We start from the raw sequence: 21,286 nt of genomic DNA on the forward strand, positions 1-21,286 counted from the left end.
ATCACGACTTCAGCAGCGGGAATTATTATCACATTTCCGATAGCACGTGAAGGCGACATTACAGTTTTTTTCAACTGCTTACACACAAAATTGTTACTTGTCACACAATTTTTAAAACCTGACACTCAAACACCAGAACCACACACTAAATCTGCAAAACCTAATTTTTGGCCTTTTACTCAGTTTTCAATTTCATTAAACACTTTTTGCAAAACACAACACACAATTTTCTATGCAACACACAAAAATCTGACAGGAAGTTTCTTGATTTCCTTTTATAAACACAACCAATCAAAATGCCACACTAATTCATCAGTGTCTCACACTAACTCCTCACGTGTGCAAACACTTGTTGCTTTACTTAACAACAACCAATCATAACTTTAGTAGTGGCCTATAAATAGGCCAAAGGTCAAGTAATAGCTTTTGGACAATGGATGCAAACAATGCAGACAGAGTAAGAGGAGTTGTGGAGACACTGATGCTGCCTCCATCCAAGGTTGGCTACGCCATACAAGAAGGTTCTTTCCACGGTGTCTGGCAAGAGGGAATATAGCATGTGACGTGGATGAAGTATTGTGGCGGGACCCAGCCCGGAGGAGAGATGGAACCTAGATACACCCAACCATCTCCACATGCAAGCACACACATTATGTTTGGTTTTACACTACATGCTACAACACTACATATTTTTGATGTGTTTTTTTTTTCTTTTCAAACTGTGTACACTAATACTACATTTACAACCACAAAGAGCAAAAATAAAATAAAAACATAAATAAAAAGTTTGGTTTCAATTTTGCTTTTGTTTTTACTTTATATATTCAACAGCTCTCTCCCAATTACATTCATTCATGTACATGTGAGCTTTTAAAAGAAGAGCTTTAGGTTTTGAATAACAGTGTGTATGACATAAACAAAAATATGACATTATGGTAAAGGTGTTTACAACGTAAGACAAATGTTTGCTTTTGAAATATGTTTGTGATATTTTGACTGTGTTGTTTCATTTTGAAAGAGATGTGAGGCATTTTGCATCTTGTGTGTGGAATTCTTGAATTTGTGTGTTAAGTTTTGAAAAAAAAGAGGAAACCTCTGGAAAATGTGTGTAAGCAGTTGAAAAAAAATGTAATATATAAATAATAATTGATGTCCAATATACGGTTGTTTTTTGTTTGCCTGGGGTTGTCTTAAAAAGTTATTTATATTTCCTGAAAACTAATTGGCAAAAATGCGGTTGTTGTTATTATTATTATTATTATTATTATTATTATTATTATTATTATTATTATTATTGATCAATTAATTAAGGTTTTATGTTTTATTTAAGAATTTATTTTCATGAAGTTTAGCGAATCTGCGACGCGTGTTTTAACTCCTGTATAATCGCCTTGGAAACAAGTTGTTTATGTTAGCCATGAGCTAACCCACCGCACCATCCGCTTCACCTAAGTTAGCTGTTAGCTGCCTATATTGATCTATGATATTGATAGAAATATAGCGCTTATTTGACACTAATTAAACGTGTTGTATTTTGTTTATTTTTTATTATTATTTTGTACACATGGCAAATTGTTATCTTTGTTAGTAGCTAGGGTTAGTTTTTTGAGGGTTTCTAGTAAAATATCTCTCACTTGTCTTTTTATTCTGTCGATACGTCAACATGGTCAAGGTGAAAATATTATTCATAGGACCAAACGAGGTAAACCGTTTGATTGAGTGTAGAATGCGGTGTAACAGTATGTTTTATGTATATATCACTAATTTTCGTATTTCATATTGACAGTGTGGAAAAACAGCATTGGCCAATTTTCTGTCCGATACAACGGAATCAACTGGAGCTGATTACAGCCCAACACAAGGCGTAAGGTGGGTTGATTTTAAATATTTTGTTGCAGTGATGAATATAAATGTTAAGGCTGACTGGCCAAACTTTTTGTTTTTGTTACATACTTTAAATTACATGTATTTCCCTTCTTTAGAATACTTGAGTTTGAATCATACAGTTTATCTAATGGCAACAAAAATACAACATGTGAAGTGGAACTATGGGATTGTGCGGGGGATTTCAAGTAAGTTGACAAATGTAGGCAACTTTCCTGAAAAACTGCAAACTATTATTTTCTTTTAATTCAACATTGTATGTTCATAGGTTTGAATCATGCTGGCCAGCTTTAATGAAAGACTCCAATGGGGTAGTTGTTGTATTTAACCCAGATGTGCCCAGTCATCTAAAGGAAATCGAGACCTGGCATTCTACATTCATCTCCTCACAGGGACTATTGGAAGCCCAGTGTCTGCTCATAGCACATCATAAACCAGGGAGCGGAGCTGACACTACCCATCCACCATTAGGTAAAAAATTAGGTGTGTCAGTATTTAAAGGGTTACTTCAGCGATTAGCATATGGCTTTCTATCAGTAGAAACCCTGGAGTAAATTCGAATGATCGAATCATTTAGCTTCTCAAATTAATTCTCAAATTAATTCCTATTTAAAGTTAAAGAGGATATTGCAGGTAAACATTTTTTTGAGATGAACATATAACCTTGTATGAAAATGCCATATGGTAATGGCCATACATAAGGTAATGCAGGATTTAAAATGTCTTTAAAAGACATAAGAGCACAAATTTAGTAGATAAAGTGGCCATTTATTTGACTGTTTGTAAAAAACGCTGTTTTTTCAGCATCGCGTCATTTTACGTTACGAGAGGGAGAAAAAATTATTTGTGTGCAAATGATTTGTTGAAAAGCAGAGAACAGCAGCCCTCAACAGAAACAACCAGAGGGAGAGAGCGTGTGCGTGTGTGTAAAAAAGGCACTGTATGGTTGCAGCAACTGAGCTATACAACATAATAATACTCATAGATCTAGCCTATATGACATGGGCATGATTTGGCAATAGGGGACAGCCATATGCTGGTGAAAATCGAGCCGACTCCCGAATTGTTTGATTTTGTATGTTTAAAAAAATATTGTGAGATCGGGAGGTGCGAAAAACGTGCTCGGCTCGTCTTGTTTTTCCGCTCATATGCTGCAAGCCACAACCATACAAGCATCCACGATGTCCATGCGAGAGAAAAAATCATCTACGAGCTCGTATGAGAGCAAAAACCGCACTAACGTTACGCCCCGCTTTAACGTTTAATGTGGAAGGCAAGTGTGACTTGAATCAGATGGTCTGAACTTCTAGTTTCTGTTATTAGTATCAATACTCCTAGATGACCAATGCCAGCTTTGTGATTGCCTGATACATGATAATTATCTGTAAAGTATTGTAATCCGAGCTGTGTTCGTATTCTAGTTTTGACGTTATGGGCTAACTAGTCTCTCACCTGCTGTTTTCCACTGTTTCTCCTCACACAACAATTCATCTGCTCTAATCGTTCTGTCTAATCCTGGCCTGTCCCTTATTGTGTGTCATAATTGCATGGCTGTGGTCTGCCATATGAATATTAATAAACATTTATAATTTTCTCAGCGTCCGAACTGTCATTGCGAGCCATTGTTTTCCGATCATTGAAATTCACGGCACTCCCTCTCGTTATGTCACTTCCGGTTTACGCATTTTTAGATGCGGAAGTAAAATTCTCTCACAAAAACGACTCAAAAAGCCTTATTTTTTTAGGCGTATTTACAAGTATATTTTAAAGAAAATCTAGGTCCTACGTTATTTTTCTATACAACCTATAAACCTGCAATATGCTCTTTAAGCTTCCAAAGGTATGAACTGAAAACGTGTCAGACTGAACATGTACTGAGAACTACTGCCGCGAGCACGGACGCGTTTACCTCAGCTCTCATCATGAGAGCTCATTCACAATTAGTGTAATCTTACTACAGATTCGTCTTCCCAGCACTGAAGTACCGCTTTAAAGCACTTTAGGGACAAACTCTTGATACTGATTAGGACCTGACTGTAATTAATGTTAATGCACCAGATCATATTATGGTGGTGGTATTCTCTTTTCTGTTTCTTGATTAACCCTTCAAAAAAATACTGATGGTTAAAGCTTGAGTGCAGATTACTTTTTTGAATAATTGTAGTTATCCTCTGTGTAGCCCCACAGTTAAACAAGCTGCCTCTCATTCACTCAAACCTTGAGGAAGAGCCTGAAGATGTCCGACAGGAGTTCAACAAATATTTGGGAAATGTTATGCGGATGCTATCAGAAAAACAGGAGCGTGAAGAGATGTCAATTATTACATAATTGTTTCAGTTTTTTTGTATATTGCAAGATAAATCTAGATTTGAAATGTTAACATTAATGTATACAAAAAGTCTTGCTAGCAACTTCTCAACTAACAGTCTAGGAGATGGAATCTCTCACATCATTCAACACTAGATCCATCCCACAATTACATTTTCAGTCATTTAAATTAAGACAAGCAACCATTTTGAAGAAGAGTGGTTCTGTAGGGAAGTGTATTCTGTAAGAGCTGAGCACAGATTTGTCTACAAGTAAAAATCAACAAGAACTAAACTCTGACGGGAACTAGAAATCATCATCCTAGAGTTCAACAATATTGTAATTTAGCTTACCATTATCCTGGTTCCACTGACTACAATGTTATTAAAAGCATTGGAATTAAACAAGCATCAAAGGTGTTCTTTAATAATATTCATTTATTTAGTTCCTGGATTCCAAGAATTCTGATAAAGACAAAACTTAGCAACGAGAACAAGCAAACAGGACAGTCCACATTTATACATCATAGCCAATAATGCCTCTTTTCCCAATGATCTCCCCGATGTAGAACCACATCAGAACTTCTGTGGCAACAAGTCCATTCCTCAGAGCATCCTGTGACAAAAAAAAGAAGAAAATAAGTGATGAGCAACATTACATTAACATTCTTGAAATGCTTGCCGAACAATAACAAACTGCTAAATATAACTCTGTGACAATGATATGCATCTACAGTTTGATAGTTGAACAGGCTTAGTCTGAAATGTACAATAGTTAAATCAAGTTTGCATTTATTATTAAAGTGCTATACAGTTAAAAGCGCAAAAAGGAATTGAAATCCAGAGAGCTTGTGCCATTAAAGGGTTAGTTCCTCCAAAAATAATTAATTTCTGTCAACAAATACCCTAACGTAGGGCTGGGCTATAAAACGATAATTATCACAATATAATTTTCCTCGATAAAACAATAACAACAGTTAGATAAAATCGATATAATGCTTATGCGCTATGTGTAATGCTGCGCATACGTATTGCAGACCGGGCTTCTGGGTGCTGCATGCGGTGTTGTTTACAGTCACAGTGGCTGAGAGGTTTAGAGGATAGGAGTGAAGTGGAGCAAGAAAAATGAGTGTGTGAAAAATTCAGCACTCACGACCAGCTCGTTGACAAATTAGTTTGCTCAACTTCAGTGGTTTGGAGATATTTTGGCTATCCCATCTAACATAAAACAGAGCGATGTATGTGGACTGCTTATCATAGGTTCACCACACGGAATTTAATTATTAAATTATCATGCTTCTTTGAAGTTCTTCCATATAACATTGAGAACAACACAGCAGCAAATCTACATTAACTACATTTACGCACAGGCTAATCACCTTGTTAGTTGTAGTGGGTGACTTACAAGCTAATGTTACCAAACCATAAATCACTAAAACATCAGACTTGTACATCACTATCATAGCTGTTTGTCTTTGGTGATTTATTAATGGCTCAGCATCACCTGTATCAAAAGAGAAATATTTTCATCCGATGTTTAAAATTAATAAAATAGACAGCACTTACTAGAGATCTACAAATACTGAACTTTGCTTTCTCCCTCCTCTCCCGACCAGCCCACTGTCGGTGAGGTGTGTGTGTCGGTGAGATGCACAGTGGACCAATCAACTGTGAGGCAATTGGGGGGACTCAAAATGTTTCTTTACTTAAAACGCTTTTTCCTCTTTTTGCCCGTTTGCGTTTCTAGTGTTTTACTACTTACACAATTAAGTATATATAATGATATTATTGATGTATAATGTTACAGTATTGATGTATAGTGCTGATCACTTAAGACTTTAATAAATAAATTTACCTCAGTTTAAATAAATTGGAAAATTGTGAAGTGTTTGTCATGTTTTGACAATAAAGGATAGTTAGAAACCACAGTTAACTGTCTGTTTTCTACATATATTTCTTTCAGGAGCAAAAATATGCCATTAAACTTAAAAGATTAAGATGTAAAAAGATTTTACATTTAACGTGATATTTATCGATATCAACTGATATGGAAAATTATATTGTGATCATTTTTTTGGGCCATATCGCCCAGCCCTACCCTAACGTCGTTCCACCATTAAGACCTTCATTCGTTCTGGTTCAACAAAAAAAAACATTTTTTTTAATTAAATCTGAGAGCTTTCTGACCCCACATCAAAGACATTGTTAAAAAAAACTCCATGTGACTTAAAATGTTATGAAACGACGAGAACTTTTTGGGCTCAAGAAACAAATACCTTTATTCAACATTTTTTTCTTTTCTGTTGCTGACAAAGTCACTATATGTATTTTATCGATGTCTTTACTATCTATCTGGCCCTTGAAAGTGAAAATGGCAGTCATGGGGTCAGAGAGCTCTCAAATTTCATCAGAAATATTCGTTACAAAGATCTTGGATCCTGAGGGTGAGTAATTAATAACAGAATTGTCATATACACAGTTACACACAGTAAGTGTATTGGCTCCAATGTTTTATTTAAAATGTTTAAAGGAGCAGGTTCTTAAAATATACCCATGCTGCAATGTAATTCCAAAGTTTTTCCTAACATGGCATCTGTGTAACATGCAACATTTTTAAACAAAAACATATTTAAAACCATCACATGACAATTGTCCCTCAGCCCAAACAGATGTGTTGTGGGGGGAAAAAATCAGTAATTATTTTGTGCCGACGTTGTTGCAGTTCACGGAAAATTTCAATTTGCAATGCACCACAGAACTGATCCATACTAACCCTGACTGTGGTCTGACCGAGCCGTCCTGACTGGAACCCCTTGAGGAGGTCCTGGAAGCCACTGATGGCCTTGGGGATCTCAGCAGGGGTGGGAGGCACCAGCTCCACACGGGCGTAATACCAGAATGTGGATAGCCGGGGCTTGGAGTAGCTCACAGCAGCTGCAAAATATCAAAGTAAACATACACAGTATATAAAAGACATATATTCGGATATATTTATAAAGAGAAACGTCACAAAGCAAAGGTCAAGTAAACAATAAACATATTTTAGTTAAATGTATCTACACACGTTGACATTGGTCGACTGTTCTGCCACTGTCAACTTTAGCATAACGCTGCTGTACAAGAGCGAGCTAAGTATTCAAGAATGAATTGACAGCTTTAGATGAAACAGAACACTACAACATTAACTAACACAATTGTTGGTCATTTGCTGGCACAAAACGTCCGCGAATTATCAGACGTGTTGTGTATATAGTTAGTTAAAGACATTGTTTGGGCTAATGCATGATTTGCTCAGTTACGCGGCCTGTTCTAACAGCTGCGGAAAACAGAAGCATTCAACTCAAAACAAATGTTGCAAAGAAATAAATCTTCTACAGCTTAACTAAAGGTAAAGTATTCTTACCGCCGACCAACGTTGGCACTTTAGCAACAATTTTCTGTACCGCCTGGGCCATGATTTCTTTGAAATGTGAAGATTTATTCGCCGCTTCTCTTCACAAACCGGGGCCCTTCAATGAATGTCACCTCCAGCGAAGGACCCTTCAATCGAGGAGGCAGAATATACGCCTGACGGCAATTTCGAGCATGCCTAAATTTATATTTATATAGCCTACATGCTGAACAAAAAAAAATGCTGTTTATACAAACGGCTAAACTTTACTAAAATTAAATACAGAATTACTATTTAGAATTAATAATTATTCAAATTCTTTTTTTTACATAAATAAAACCGGCATTAACCGGCCCACTAAGTGCAACTATTAATGTACTACATAAACGGCTATATGTTATTATCTTCCATTCCATTTATCAGTGTTGTAAAAACGAAAAGTGTATAGTTATTAATTATTAATTAATGTTGTATTTATCAGTAGCATCAGTGTAACAAGAAAACACACTTTATTTACTGAATCATTTATTGAGAAACATATATTCACACTTTTTCATTTTTCATTTGTAATATTAATTTATTTAACATTTTATTAATGTGGAAAATAAAAAAAAATCTAACCCCATTTAAATGATAATTGATTCAGTATGAAAATGACAAAGCAAAAATGGCAGATTGATAAGTCATAACCTGGCAAAACATAGCCTACAGCTATAGTGGGCACATTTAAATTAAAGATGCAATAGATAATATAGATAATACTTCTCAGAAACACAGAAATTAACTTCCTGCTATGCATACTGATTGTGCTTCCAGAAAAAAAAATCTAAATCTAAACATTTTACTGTATTCGCAGCACTCTGATTATGCAGAATTTGGATCATACCCAAATTTTGGGAAGTTTCATGATATACAGAAAATGTTCAGATTTTAGAGAAAGATCATTCTCAAAGTAATAATCTCATGGACACTATCAGGACTGTTTTATGGCTATTCCAAGACTAAGTTCATTCATCAGACAAGTCATCAGTCTTCTGTGTCGGGGGTTCAGCAGCACTTGAAACACTTTCCTCCACCTGTAACAAAGGGTAAATTAATGGGGGATTTTTTTTTTGTGGTTTGTGTGGTACAATCATGCAATTAATCAGTATTTATATACATTATTGCATACCTCAGATATTGTTGATAATTGGTTCACAGTGATTGGCTTGCCATTCTTCTTCAGCCAGTCATAACCTTCCTGGTCCACTACTAGTAAAGAAAGAGCATCTCCTCCTCTCTTCACATGTAAGATCACATCCTCCACAGACTGTTTCTCCACATTCTGTCCATTCACCTCCACCACCACATCACCCTGAAGGAGACCTGAACCCTCTCCTGGGCCATCCACTGCGACCTAAAAAAAAAAAAGTAAAGTAATACACAGTCATTACTTGAAAATATATTTTTTACTTTTAGTATATATCAGAGTATGTAACTGAGTTGAATACTTTTCTTTTATTAACTGTAATGTTTTTGTAATTCTATAATTTCTAACAAATTATGACACCCTGAATCGTTAGTTAGTTCCAAGAGTAGGCTATACTTTTGTGAAGAATTCCCACAGATCCAGAACAAAGATTCATTTCTATCCAGTCCTAACGTGTGAAGTCAGTATCGTCTAAAGGCTGATTTGTCGGTGAATGGGCTTCATTGTAGCTACCTGGCTGATGAAAGTTCCAGGTTTCTGTTGGACGCAACCCAAATGGAAGCCAAAACCAGCCGAGCCCTTCTGCAGTATACAGCGTCTAACATTAGGATCAATCTGCACACCCTCCTCAGGCTCCACATGGGGCACTGCAGGCTTCAGCGTCATTGGGATTTCCTTTTTCTCCTCAGGGCTACCAGATGTAACATCCACACAGAACAGTAAGGGGGAGAGCCCCAACTGAGAGAGAGATGCATTAAACATTAACAGACAAATGGACATATGAAAAAAAGATGATCTACCTTTTAAAAACCTGTGTTTTACAATAATAAGGGTACAATGTTTTTGATGAATTCATCCTATTGATTTATTAATCTGCCTATGGGTGATTATTCAGTTAGGTGAATTGAGTAGAGTTAGATAGTAGATTTGGGTTAAGTTCAAAGTGAGTTTAGTTGTTTAAAGAAAATCAAGGCTTGTTTCTCCAAAAGGCAGCACAAATGGTCCAAATTACCACCACAGACAATATCAAATATCTACACCACCACACTATCACTTTGGTTGATCAAGGCTATAATAAGAACTTTATTCCTGTGATTTTTTTAAACATTTGATAAATGTAATTTGAAGTAGCTTTTTCCCCAAGAAGTCAAAAGAACCCTGTGGCAAGGGGGGCGTGGTTCAGCGAGGTCTGCAGCGGGAGAGAGAGCCGTGGGACGAGCGGTTGGAGTGAGTGGGTTGGACGCAGATTAATAACACCTGTATCTTGTTCCAGTAATGGGCGTGGGGAGAGGATAAAACGCCTGTGGAACCGGAAGCCTGGGAGAGAGAGAGTCGGACTGTTGATGCGACACACAAGACCCTGAGTTTAACCCGGAAGCCGGAAGTGCTGTGAACCGGAAGTTATTGTTGTTTATGAGTTTGACTGAAGGCACACCCCTGAGTGTGTAACTGAGTTTGATATACGACAATTAAGAGAAGCATCAACAGTCCAGCCGACCCCCGTGTCCTCTTCCTTCCATACACACAAACTTGTTACACTGGTGCCGAAACCCGGGAGGAAGTAGGACAGCGCCGCCGCCATGCAGACGTCTTCCGCCACGCCATTTGAGGACATCATTACATCCCTCGCGGTCCTCCACCGCGAACAACATCAAGCCCTGCTGGACCTTCGGACGGATCAGGAGCGCCTCGAGAGGTTCCGGAGCTGGCTTGACCGGGAGGCTAACACCGAGGCCGCCGGGCAGACCGGCGCACCGGTCCACGTGCCCCTACACCAGATGGGGCCACAGGACAACCCCGAGGCCTTCATAGACCTTTTTCAAAAATCAGCGGAGGCCTGCGGGTGGCCCCGGGCACAGTGGCCGGTGCGTCTTATTCCACTACTTTCCGGAGAAGCCCAGGCGGCTGCCTAACAACTGCCGGTGGCGAACCTCCTGGAATATGACGACCTCAAGAGGGCCATCATTCAGCGGGTCGGCCGGACCCCTGAACAACACCGCCAGCGATTCCGCTCCCTGGAATGGGGCGAGGCGGCCGACCCTTCGCGATGGCCCAACAGCTCCGGGACTCCTGTCACAAATGGCTCTTGGCCGGCGGAAGCGACGTGGACCACATCGTCGATCTGGTGGTACTGGAGCAGTTTATTGCTCGGCTACCAAAGAAGACAGCCGAGTTGGTCCAGTGCCACCGGCCCACGTCGCTGGAGATGGCCATCAACCTGGCAGAGGACCACATGGTGGCATGCCCGGGGGTCGGCTCCCCCCTTCTAACCTCTACCTCTCTCTCTCTCCCCCCTCTGTCTCTCTCTCTCGCCCTGTCCCTCTCCCTAGGTCCCGCCCTCCGGGCCCTCCTCGCATTCCCCCCAGAGGCTGGGGTGGGATGGGCCCTGGTCCTATGATGGACATCGGGACAATGATCCGGGTTCCGGACGTCCCGCAGCCCACCCCTGATCAAGCAGGAGAGTACCAAATTCCTGTGAGTATCAAGGGGGGTACATATCAGGCCTTGGTGGATTCAGGATGTAATCAAAGCCTGATGCAGCCTGGGGCATTGGATAAAAGCCGCGTGGTTAAAGCGCGGTGTGTGCACGGGGATGTGGTGAAATATTCGGTTGTCCCAATCACGATTCAGTTTCGAGGAGAAAAGCATCGTGTAGAGGTGGCGGTTAGTCCTCACCTCCGGCATCCGCTAATTCTGGGGACGAATTGGCCCGCATTTTCGGTTTTATTGGGATCATTATGTGCGGATGCCGCTTGGGAGAAAAAAGCTAGGAGGGGGGCGGCGCGAGTGCAGCTTGGGGAGACTGAGACGGGACCCTTGGGGACGGCTTCAGAGGAAACAAGCGGGATCGAGAGACTGATTCTCTCGGACCGCGATGACTTTCCTTTGGAGCAGTCCCAGGATGAGGATGAGACCCTCAAAAACGCCTTCCAGCAGGTCCGCTCTATCGACGGCCAGTCTCTCAGTTGGTAAATCCACTGGCCGCTCCAAAAGCACCATTGCGCCCCCTTCCATTAATGCAAGTCCCCTTCGAGAGAATTGGGATGGACCTCATCGGGCCATTAGAGCGATCCGCACATGGACATCGTTTTGCGTTAGTTATCATGGACTACGCAACACGATATCCTGAAGCAGTGGCTCTCCGCAACATCTCCGCGAAGAGTGTTGCGGACGCCCTGTTTCGACTTATCTCCCGGGTGGGGGTTCCGAAAGAAATCCTCACTGACCAAGGCACGGCGTTTATGTCACGTACATTATGCGAACTGTATGGATTACTGGGCATTAAATCCATTCGAACAAGCGTCTATCACCCACAAACGGATGGCTTGGTCGAACGGTTTAATCGCACGCTTAAAACCATGATTCGTAAGTTCGTACAGGAAGACGCCAAAAATTGGGACTGGTGGTTAGAACCCCTCTTATTCGCCGTGCGGGAGGTCCCACAAGCCTCCACGGGGGTTTCCCCCTTCGAGCTTCTCTACGGGCGCCAGCCACGGGGGGTGCTGGACGTCCTGCGAGAAACTTGGGAGGAGGGGCCTTCTTTGGCGAAGAATGAAATTCAATATGTGCTGGACTTGCGAACAAAACTCCACACACTGGGGCGGCTATCCAGGGAGAATTTGTTACAAGCCCAGGAACCGCCAGAGCCGGTCGTATAACAGGGGTACGAAACTACGCAAATTCACACCGGGAGAGAAAGTGCTCGTATTACTCCCTACGTCAAGCTCTAAATTAATGTCAAAGTGGCAGGGGCCGTTTGAGGTCGCACGACAGGTCGGGGATCTCGATTATGAAGTGATACGGTCCGATAGGAACGGGACACGTCAAAAATATCACTTCAATCTTCTAAAAAAATGGAATGAGGTGGAATCAGTGTTGTTGGCAACGGTGATTGGGGGGGAGGATGATCTCGGGCCAGAGGCGAGCATCAAGGCACAATCAATCGCGCTGGCCCCTGGTGGAGATCACCTCTCACCGTCCCAACTCACTGACTTATCAAAATTACAGGCGGAGTTTGCAGACGTGTTCTCGCCCCTACCGGGACGCACCGACTTAATTCAGCACCATATCGAGACCGAGCCGGGCGTGGTAGTTCGCAGCCGGCCATATCGGTTACCTGAACACAAAAAAAAGGTGGTTCAGGAAGAATTAGGGGCGATGCTGGCCATGGGAGTAATAGAGGAGTCCAACAGTGACTGGGCGAGCCTAATAGTTTTGGTTCCTAAAACCGACGGCTCGGTCAGGTTCTGTGTGGACTATCGCAAGGTGAACGCTGTGTCGAAATTCGACGCTTATCCAATGCCGCGGTTTGACAGGTTGCTTGATCGGCTGGGCACGGCTCGATTTTATTCGACATTGGACTTAACAAAGGGCTATTGGCAGATCCCCTTGTCTCCATTGTCCAAAGAAAAGACAGCTTTCACCACGCCGTTTGGATTGCACCAATTTGTCATGCTTCCTTTCGGTTTGTTCGGGGCTCCCGCTACCTTCCAGCGCCTCATGGATAGGATTTTGCGTCCCCATGCCGCATATGCTGCTGCCTATCTGGATGATATCGTGATTTACAGTCACGATTGGCAGTGGCATATGCAGCATGTCAGGGAGGTCCTGAGGTCGCTGAGAGGAGAGGGGCTCACGGCCAATCCGAAGAAGTGTGTGATTGGGCGGGTGGAAGTAAGGTATCTGGGCTTCCACTTGGGTCATGGGCAGGTGCGTCCCCAAATTGATAAGACTGCCGCGATTACAACCTGTCCGAGACCCAAGACCAAAAAGGAGGTAAGGCAGTTCTTGGGGCTGGCGGGATATTATAGACGGTTTATACCAAATTATACCAAATTATTCGGACCTCACCAGCCCTTTGACTGACCTTACTAGAAAGGGCTACCAGATACGGTCCAGTGGATGGAGCCGTGCCAGCAGGCTTTCACCCGAGTTAAGGCTGCTCTATGTGGCGGGCCGCTTTTACACTCCCCTGACTTTTCTCTCCCTTTCTTGTTGCAGACTGACGCGTCGGACAGGGGGCTGGGCGCAGTCCTGGCCCAGGAGGTGGAGGGGGGAGAGCGGCCGGTGCTGTACATTAGCCGCAAGCTCTCGAAGAGAGAGGCTAAGATACCAACGCGCGGATCACCCGTTGGTATCTAGCTCTTCAGCCTTTTAAATTCAAGGTGGTCCACAGGCTGGGTGCTCAGATGGCTGTGGCCGACTTCCGGGGGGGGGGGGGGGGGGGGGGGGGGGGGGGGGGGAGTCGGACTGTTGATGCGACACACGAGACCCTGAGTTTAACCCGGAAGCCGGAAGTGCTGTGAACCGGAAGTTATTGTTGTTTATGAGTTTGACTGAAGGCACACGCCTGAGTGTGTTACTGAGTTTGATATACGAAAATAAAGAGAAGCATCAACAGTCCAGCCGACCCCCGTGTCCTCTTCCTTCCATACACACGAACTTGTTACATACCCATAATTGAAAAATCACTGAAAACCCTTATATTAGTATTTATTTTCTGACTTTGTAAATTCACCTTAGTGTAGAAGTCTTGGCCCTGAAGTGGCATAGTTGTGAGGGTGACCTGCTGCCCACTCTGTCTGATTTTGCTGACAACTTCATCATGACTCAGTGAGTCTGTGGATTCTCCATTCACTTCAAGAAGCATCTCACCCTCTTTAACGCCTCCCAGTTCAGCAGGGCTGCCATTATCCACCTCTCTTACCATGTGGACTGTATAAACCAAACATATATATGTATATTACAATCCATTTGTGTAGCTGTACAAATAGATTGCAGATATATTAGTACATGTCAAAGTTTGTGTTTGCTTCTCACCAGTGCGTCCTGCTCCAACCTTCTCCTGCCTGAGCAGGAAGCCATACCCTTCCGGCCCCAACACCAAATGTAGTCTGCGGGGCCGAAATGGCATGCTCTCTGTGTCAGCCATGGCTGGGAGAATAGGCATCTTCCTATTGGTATAACTCTTCTCACTGTCACTGTCAATGACTAGCACTGTCATGTGATTACTGCACTTCTTCACCTGGAAATATCATAATTACCAACATGTGACAGAAAGTCTACAAGCTGCTCAGAAGAGCTTTGTACACTGTAAAAAAAATTGCAAGAAAAAAATATTTTAATTCTCTCCGTTACCAGTGAAAAAATGTCAATTATTCAACATTGCATTATATGTAATTTACTGCAAATAATGAAATGCCATATAATTTACTGTGAAAATCCCTAGTCACATGATGATATTATTTTGTTTCTTCTTATTTTTATAATCAGATCAGAGCAGATGAACTTAGCGCCACAGATGTTCCTGGAGGCCGAGGAGTAGCCACAGTAAGGCTATGGTATATGTTGGTATCTGGTGAAACCGAGTAAGGGAGAAGCCAGGGAGGAGCCAACAGGTCAGTGGACGAGGTGGAGGGATAAGATCAGCGACTGGATGCAGAGTCGGGGATCCACTTACTGTTGTTATTTATTGCATTTTTTGTTAACAGACTGAGAGTCCATTGCTTCTATTGTTTTTGGTTGTTTTGTTCATTTATTGTGGATATTTCAAATGTTTTACATTTTCAGTGTTAAATAGTCTTTAGAAATGAAAGTTTATTGATCTTTGAATAGGTGTTCCTGCATTATTATGCTGTTCTCATTATTTTAGATTAAACAGATCTCAGAACGACAATACTATCGTTTATTGAAATAATTTATTGGCCAAATTATCGTCCAGCAAAGTTTATCATGACAGGCATTTGTTATGAATGTTTATTAAAAACAATTTTTAATGTATTGTTCCGGATCTTTCATGTTGATGAAAATTTAGATGTGGATCTTTGAATGTAAACTTTGAGAAACCCTGCCCTGCATGTTACATGCATGTTTTGTTTTTTTTAATTATAAAATTGTATTTTAACATTATGTCACTTGATGAACTAAATGGTTATAAGTACCACCCAGGATTATCTTGAAATGTAGTCACCAAATGGCAAATTGCGATTAAGTTTCTAGAATGTCTGGCAACAATTCTTCCAACCCTAATTTATGGACTGTGAAGCTTTTCATTTCTTAAACAACCATGTAGGAGGACACATCATGACCATATTCCAGGATGACAATGTCAAGATTCATCAGGCTAAAATTTTGAAAGAATGTTTGGGAGGGAGCATGAAGAATTTTTTTCACATATGAATTGGCACCACTGAGAACTGACCTTAAATTTATTGAAAGTGTTTGGGATGTGCTGGAGTAGACTTTACAGAGTGTTTGACTTTTGCTTTGTCAATACAAGATCTTGACCAAAAATGGGTGCACCTCTTGATATACAGTGGGGCAAAAAAGTATTTAATCAGCCACCAATTGTGCAAGTTATCCCACTTAAAAAGGTGAGAGAGACCTATACTTTTCATCATAGGTACACTTCAACTATGAGAGACAGAATGAGAAAAAAAAATCAGAAAATCACATTTTCTGATTTTTTAAGAATTTATTTGCAAATTATGGTAGAAAATAAGTAGTTGGTCACCTACAAAAAAGCTTTCTGGTTCTCACAGACCTATAACCTCTTCTTTAAGAGGCTCATCTGTCCTCCACTCAATACCTGTATTAATGGCACCTGTTTGAACTCGTTATCAGTATATAAAAGACACCTGTCCACAACCTCAAACTGTCAGACTTCAAGCTCCTCTATGGCCAAGGCCAAAGAGCTGTCAAAGGACACCAGAAACATAATTGTAGACCTGCACCAAGCTATGAAGACTGAATCTGCAATAGGTAAGTACCTTGGTGTAAAGAAATCAACTGTGGAAGTTATTATTAGAAAATGGAAGACTTACAAGGCCACTGATAATCTCCCTTGATCTGGGGCTCCATGCAAGATCTCACTCTGTAGGGTCACAAGAACAGTGAGCAAAAATCCCAGAACCACACAGGGGGACTTAGTGAATGAATGACCTGCAGAGAGCTGGGACCAAAGTAACAAAGGCTACCATCAGTAACACACTACGCTGCCAGGGACTTAAGTCCTGCAGTGCCAGACGTGTACCCCTGCTTGAGCCAGTACATGTCCGGGCCTGTCTGAAGTTTGCTAGAGAGCATTTGGATGATCCAGAAGAGGATTGGAAGAATGTCATATGGTCAGATGAAACTTTTTGGTAAACTCAACTTGTCATGTTTAGAGGAGAGAGAATGCTGAGTTGCACCATACCTATTGTGAAGCATGGGGGTGGAAACGTCATGCTTTGGGGCTGTTTTTCTGCAAACGAACCAGGACGACTAATCCATTTAAAGGAAAGAATGAATGGGGCCATGTATCATGAGATTTTGAGTAAAAATCTTCCATCAGCAAGGGCACTGAAGATGAAACGTGGCTGGGTCTTTTAGCATGACAATGATCCCAAACACACCGCCCGGGCAACAAAGGAGTGGCTTTGTAAGAAACATTTCAAGGTCCTGGAGTGGCCTAGCCAGTCTCCAGATCTCAACCCCATAAAAAAATCTTTGGAGGGAATCTGTGTTGCCCAGCGACAGCCCCAAAACATTTCTCCTCTGCATGGAGGAATTGGCCAAACTACCAGCAACCGTGAGTAAAAACCTTATGGCAGAGATTAACTTTTGTTATTGATCAAATACGTATTTTCCAACATAATTTGCAAATACATTTTTTACAAATCAGACAATGTGATTTTTCTGGATTTTTTCTCTCATTCTGTCTCTCATAGTTGAAGTATACCTATGATGAAAATTACAGGCCTCTCTCATCTTTGAGAGAAATTGCACAATTAGTGGCTGACTAAATACTTTTTTGCCCCACTGTAAATAAATGTTTTGATGTTAACCACACAATCTGGTAACTACAGCTACTGTTTTTTAACCATAAATATTTTTTACTGTATATCTACATCAAGTCCTTGCTTACCATTTTGCTGATGGCAGAGTGTGTGAGTTCAGAGGCCATGGCACCATCCATCCAGATCAAGCGGTCACCTTTCCTCACTCCTGCCCTTTCTGCAGCACCTCCTTTCACTGGGCTTACAGTGAATTTGCCTTTCTCGTCTACACCACAGATAAAGCAGAAACACACCCATTTCACCTTTAACCTCAACCTTCTTTCAAAAAGGATGTTACAAACAACATTAAAGAAAAGATACTTATTTAAATGTACACTGTAAAAAAAAAAAAAAACAGATCTCCAATTGAAAATTTTCAAGTGACTGATCACATCTAAATGTTTCAGTTGGCCGAATTGAATTTCTGTGACTTAAATTACATCAATTCACAGAAATTCAATATGGCCAACTGAAAAAATGTATCAATTAACAGAATTTCAATTCGGCCAACTGTAAAATGTAGATGTGATGAGCCACTAGAAAATGTTCAATTAGAGACATCATTCTTTTTTTTTACAGTGAAGGATTCTATGGTTCTTACCTTCCACAGGCAGTATGTTGAGGCCCAGGCCAGGTGCATCTTTCTTGATGTGGCAGAGACGAGGAGGCTTCCATCCTTCTCCACGGGCTTTAGCAAACTCTCTAAGGTCACGACCCTCAGAAACCGCCTGGTCGTAGGCCTTTTCATCTAACACCAGGAAGCAGAACTGTGATCCACTCACTTGAATCCTACGGGCCACCTAAGATAATAAAGTAGTCTGTTACAAAGCCTGACACACGCACACAAAACCATGTTCATTGCTTGTACAGTAAAAAATAAATAAAATAAAAACAATTCTGTAATTGCAAAATAAATGTCATGACCTCTCACCTCCATGTGTTCTATGTTGTCAACAAACTTCTCATTGATCTCAAGCAGGCGGTCCCCATCCTTAAGCCCACTCCGCTGTGCCACACCCGATGAATCCAGCTGCCTGATTATATGACCCTGACGCCCTTTTTCAACACGCAGATGGAAGCCAAAGGTTTCTCCTTCTTCCCTCCTCAGCACACACACACGTGGTGTGGGACTTGACACCTGCTCTGTCAGCACAGACGGGAGTTAAATGACAAACTGTACACTTTGTGCTATAGTATATAAACAATAGAATTATAATTTGTATTATTCTGTTCTGTATTTGATATAAAATCTAAATAGTAGAGCTGGCATTCCCAAACTTTTGTTTGTTTGTTTATTTAATTAATAATAAAATATTTATTTAAAGTCCACAATGAGATTTAGTTAATATTTCAATAATTTAACAACACATTCAATGTTTGTTTGTGGATCTCTAATGTTGGCTAATGGTTGCATCACAAAATACCTAATATTTAGTAAATATGTTATTTAATTATTTATATTATTTTTCAAATCTTTGATTTTTTTTTATTAGCAATTTTGGGAAACCCTGCTTTAGAATGGATATCTGAAACCTGTAATTGTTGTAGAGTGCAAAACAATGAACAAAAAAATTATAATATATAACAAAATAAAATAAGTAAAATCCTTTTAAATCTCAAAGTATCTGAAAAAAACACACTAATAATACCAATCCAAAATCTCACTAACCTGTATCAGTCACCATGGCTGGATTGTCTATTCCCTGCTTGGGATTGAAGGTAAACCTCCTTAGTGAACATAACAACAGGTTAAGGAATGAGTTTTTGCCCTCTGATAAGTTCTATATGCAAGCAGCCAATGAGATCCAGTGCTCTACCATAAACATCTCTGCAGAGGTACTTCATTGACAGTATTTTAGATTAGACAGTATTTAGTACACTCTCAGAGATTTGATGAAGCCATAAGGTGAGGCGTGTCCGTCCATGTGCACACTTATCAAACCAGAAGGCACAAAGTCAAAAGCTGTGTCTGTGAATGGACACGAGCCATAAAAAACATTACTTACTCTGTCAGCTCCATGACATCCCGAAGCACTGGAACTAAAAATGAGGAAGATAGAAGAACTTTAAATGGTGAAAGGTCAAACACACCTCATATTCCAGGAAAAAAAAAGAAAAAGATTCCTATACTGAGTCAAAATCAGTCGTTTTGCTTTAAAAATTACACTTAGTCCGCCTGGTTATCATAAACAGATCTCGACTTACAAAATGTGGTTAGAGCTCATCTGCTCTGACTTCCCCTTCATACTTTAGATTGGTCATCCATAGTGGGAACATGTGATGTTTGTTAGTAGAACATAACCCAAATAGTGTTAGCCTCCGGTTGATAGGTTTTGATTAAACACCTTAGTTAAATATGCTTTGGAATGGATGTTTACCTTGTTGGCAGTCCTGGTTGCTAAATATATTGCCAGTCAACTAAGGATTTTAAATAGTTGACAATGACTTTATATTAAGTACAGCACATGTCAAGAATGGCAAGGTAAATCATCTCACTGCATTCTGCACATTGGTTTATAGCTTTTATAACCTTTTTTCATGTGGCATTCTGTCCTCAACAATGTTAAATGAACAGACCCCAGCGGCCTTGAGTTCACACAAACATCAAGTGACCATGATTTACTGTTAACCTAATCATTAAAACTGTTTACTTTTCCCATCAAATAAATAAAATAAAATAAAATAAAATAAAAATACTACATGAACTTACTAGTAACAGTAAATTATGCATAATTACAAGTAACTAGCTAACCCTAGCTTTAAACCAGACACCAACCCTAACCGTGACTCTATAAGAAGTTAATTGATATTACTCACTAAGTACCTTTAAAATAAAGTGTAACCGCCTTTTCCCCCCATGCTTACACATTTTTACAATTAATGATTTATAATTGGCTGTTATTCATATGTATGAAGTTAAAACACAGTACAATCTTTTAAAACATAAAATAAATACAGAGTGAAGAGTGTGAAAAGTGGTGTAAGTGGAAGACATAAGTGCCAGGAACACATTGAGCTATAAAGCGCATACACTTCTCTCATGTGTTCGTCATCCTGCTGCACATTTAATGACTGTTTTGGCTGTGTGCTCACAAAGAGGGACCTTCTGTTCCTAACCCTGGGTGTAAAACCCACACAGTCATTCTCTCTGTAAATCTCACACCTGCACTGCATAAGCCCTTAACACAACATCCCTCATACAACTTCACTGCATGGCCTGCCGCAAATACTATACATTGACTTATGTAATTGCTTATGCTTTAAGAGGCTGAGGATAATAGATTAAAAACAAACGCATGTAAGGGAAGAACAGCAAATTGTGAATACGTTTTTTTGTAATATAAGAGGTAATATAAAAGATGGAAGGGGGCCTATGAAGGGAAGCAAGATGGAAATTGTCTCCTCTCTGAAGGACACTTCAAGTTTTTATCTTTTCTGAGAGAGTGTAATCAGAATAATTAGAGGAATAATGAAACCAATGTAATCTGAGACAGGCTCAAGGACATTCTGAGACCAACCTAATAAAATCCAGAGGTCCTTGTGGTAATATCAATGAGGTATTGACCATTGAGAAAGTTCACATGAGACTGAAACTTTTGACATTTTTCTGTCCAGTTTTTTAAGCAGTGGTTTTTATCTTGAAATGGTTGGTTTCCCTTCTTTGTTAGTGTGCAGGCTTTTTTTGAAGTTGCACTAATTG

General features: G+C 40.5%; 3 protein-coding genes across 6 annotated transcripts; 1 reads left to right on the forward strand and 2 right to left on the reverse strand.

Moving 5' to 3' along the window:
• Positions 1-1,414: 1,414 nt before the first annotated feature.
• Positions 1,415-4,468, forward strand: ift22 (intraflagellar transport 22 homolog (Chlamydomonas)). The gene is made up of 5 exons (XM_067438793.1): positions 1,415-1,702; positions 1,787-1,869; positions 1,983-2,072; positions 2,153-2,355; positions 4,064-4,468. The coding sequence occupies exons 1-5, from the start codon at positions 1,664-1,666 to the stop codon at positions 4,210-4,212; spliced, it is 564 nt and encodes a 187-aa protein (XP_067294894.1). The 5' UTR covers positions 1,415-1,663; the 3' UTR covers positions 4,213-4,468.
• Positions 4,469-4,610: 142 nt separating this feature from the next.
• Positions 4,611-7,752, reverse strand: atp5l (ATP synthase, H+ transporting, mitochondrial F0 complex, subunit g). The gene is made up of 3 exons (XM_067438795.1): positions 7,594-7,752; positions 6,964-7,124; positions 4,611-4,806 (listed from the first exon to the last, which is right to left on the reverse strand). The coding sequence occupies exons 1-3, from the start codon at positions 7,643-7,645 to the stop codon at positions 4,708-4,710; spliced, it is 312 nt and encodes a 103-aa protein (XP_067294896.1). The 5' UTR covers positions 7,646-7,752; the 3' UTR covers positions 4,611-4,707.
• A 663-nt stretch (positions 7,753-8,415) lies between these two features.
• Positions 8,416-19,959, reverse strand: nherf4b (NHERF family PDZ scaffold protein 4b). 4 transcript variants are annotated; one of them, XM_067440165.1, is made up of 11 exons: positions 19,792-19,959; positions 19,593-19,626; positions 19,256-19,314; positions 18,518-18,729; positions 18,188-18,386; positions 17,676-17,812; positions 14,591-14,795; positions 14,289-14,485; positions 9,284-9,508; positions 8,753-8,977; positions 8,416-8,657 (listed from the first exon to the last, which is right to left on the reverse strand). In XM_067440165.1, the coding sequence occupies exons 2-11, from the start codon at positions 19,604-19,606 to the stop codon at positions 8,589-8,591; spliced, it is 1,542 nt and encodes a 513-aa protein (XP_067296266.1). In that variant the 5' UTR covers positions 19,607-19,626; positions 19,792-19,959; the 3' UTR covers positions 8,416-8,588. The 4 variants fall into 4 exon arrangements, with proteins under 4 accessions (XP_067296266.1, XP_067296268.1, XP_067296265.1 ...); XM_067440167.1 differs by lacking the exon at positions 19,792-19,959 and having other exon boundaries at positions 18,518-18,724; positions 19,593-19,774; XM_067440164.1 differs by lacking the exon at positions 19,792-19,959 and having other exon boundaries at positions 19,593-19,774.
• Between the last annotated feature and the right edge of the window lie 1,327 nt (positions 19,960-21,286).

Source organism: Pseudorasbora parva, chromosome 3, assembly GCF_024679245.1.
Source record: "Pseudorasbora parva isolate DD20220531a chromosome 3, ASM2467924v1, whole genome shotgun sequence".
NCBI lineage: Eukaryota > Metazoa > Chordata > Actinopteri > Cypriniformes > Gobionidae > Pseudorasbora > Pseudorasbora parva.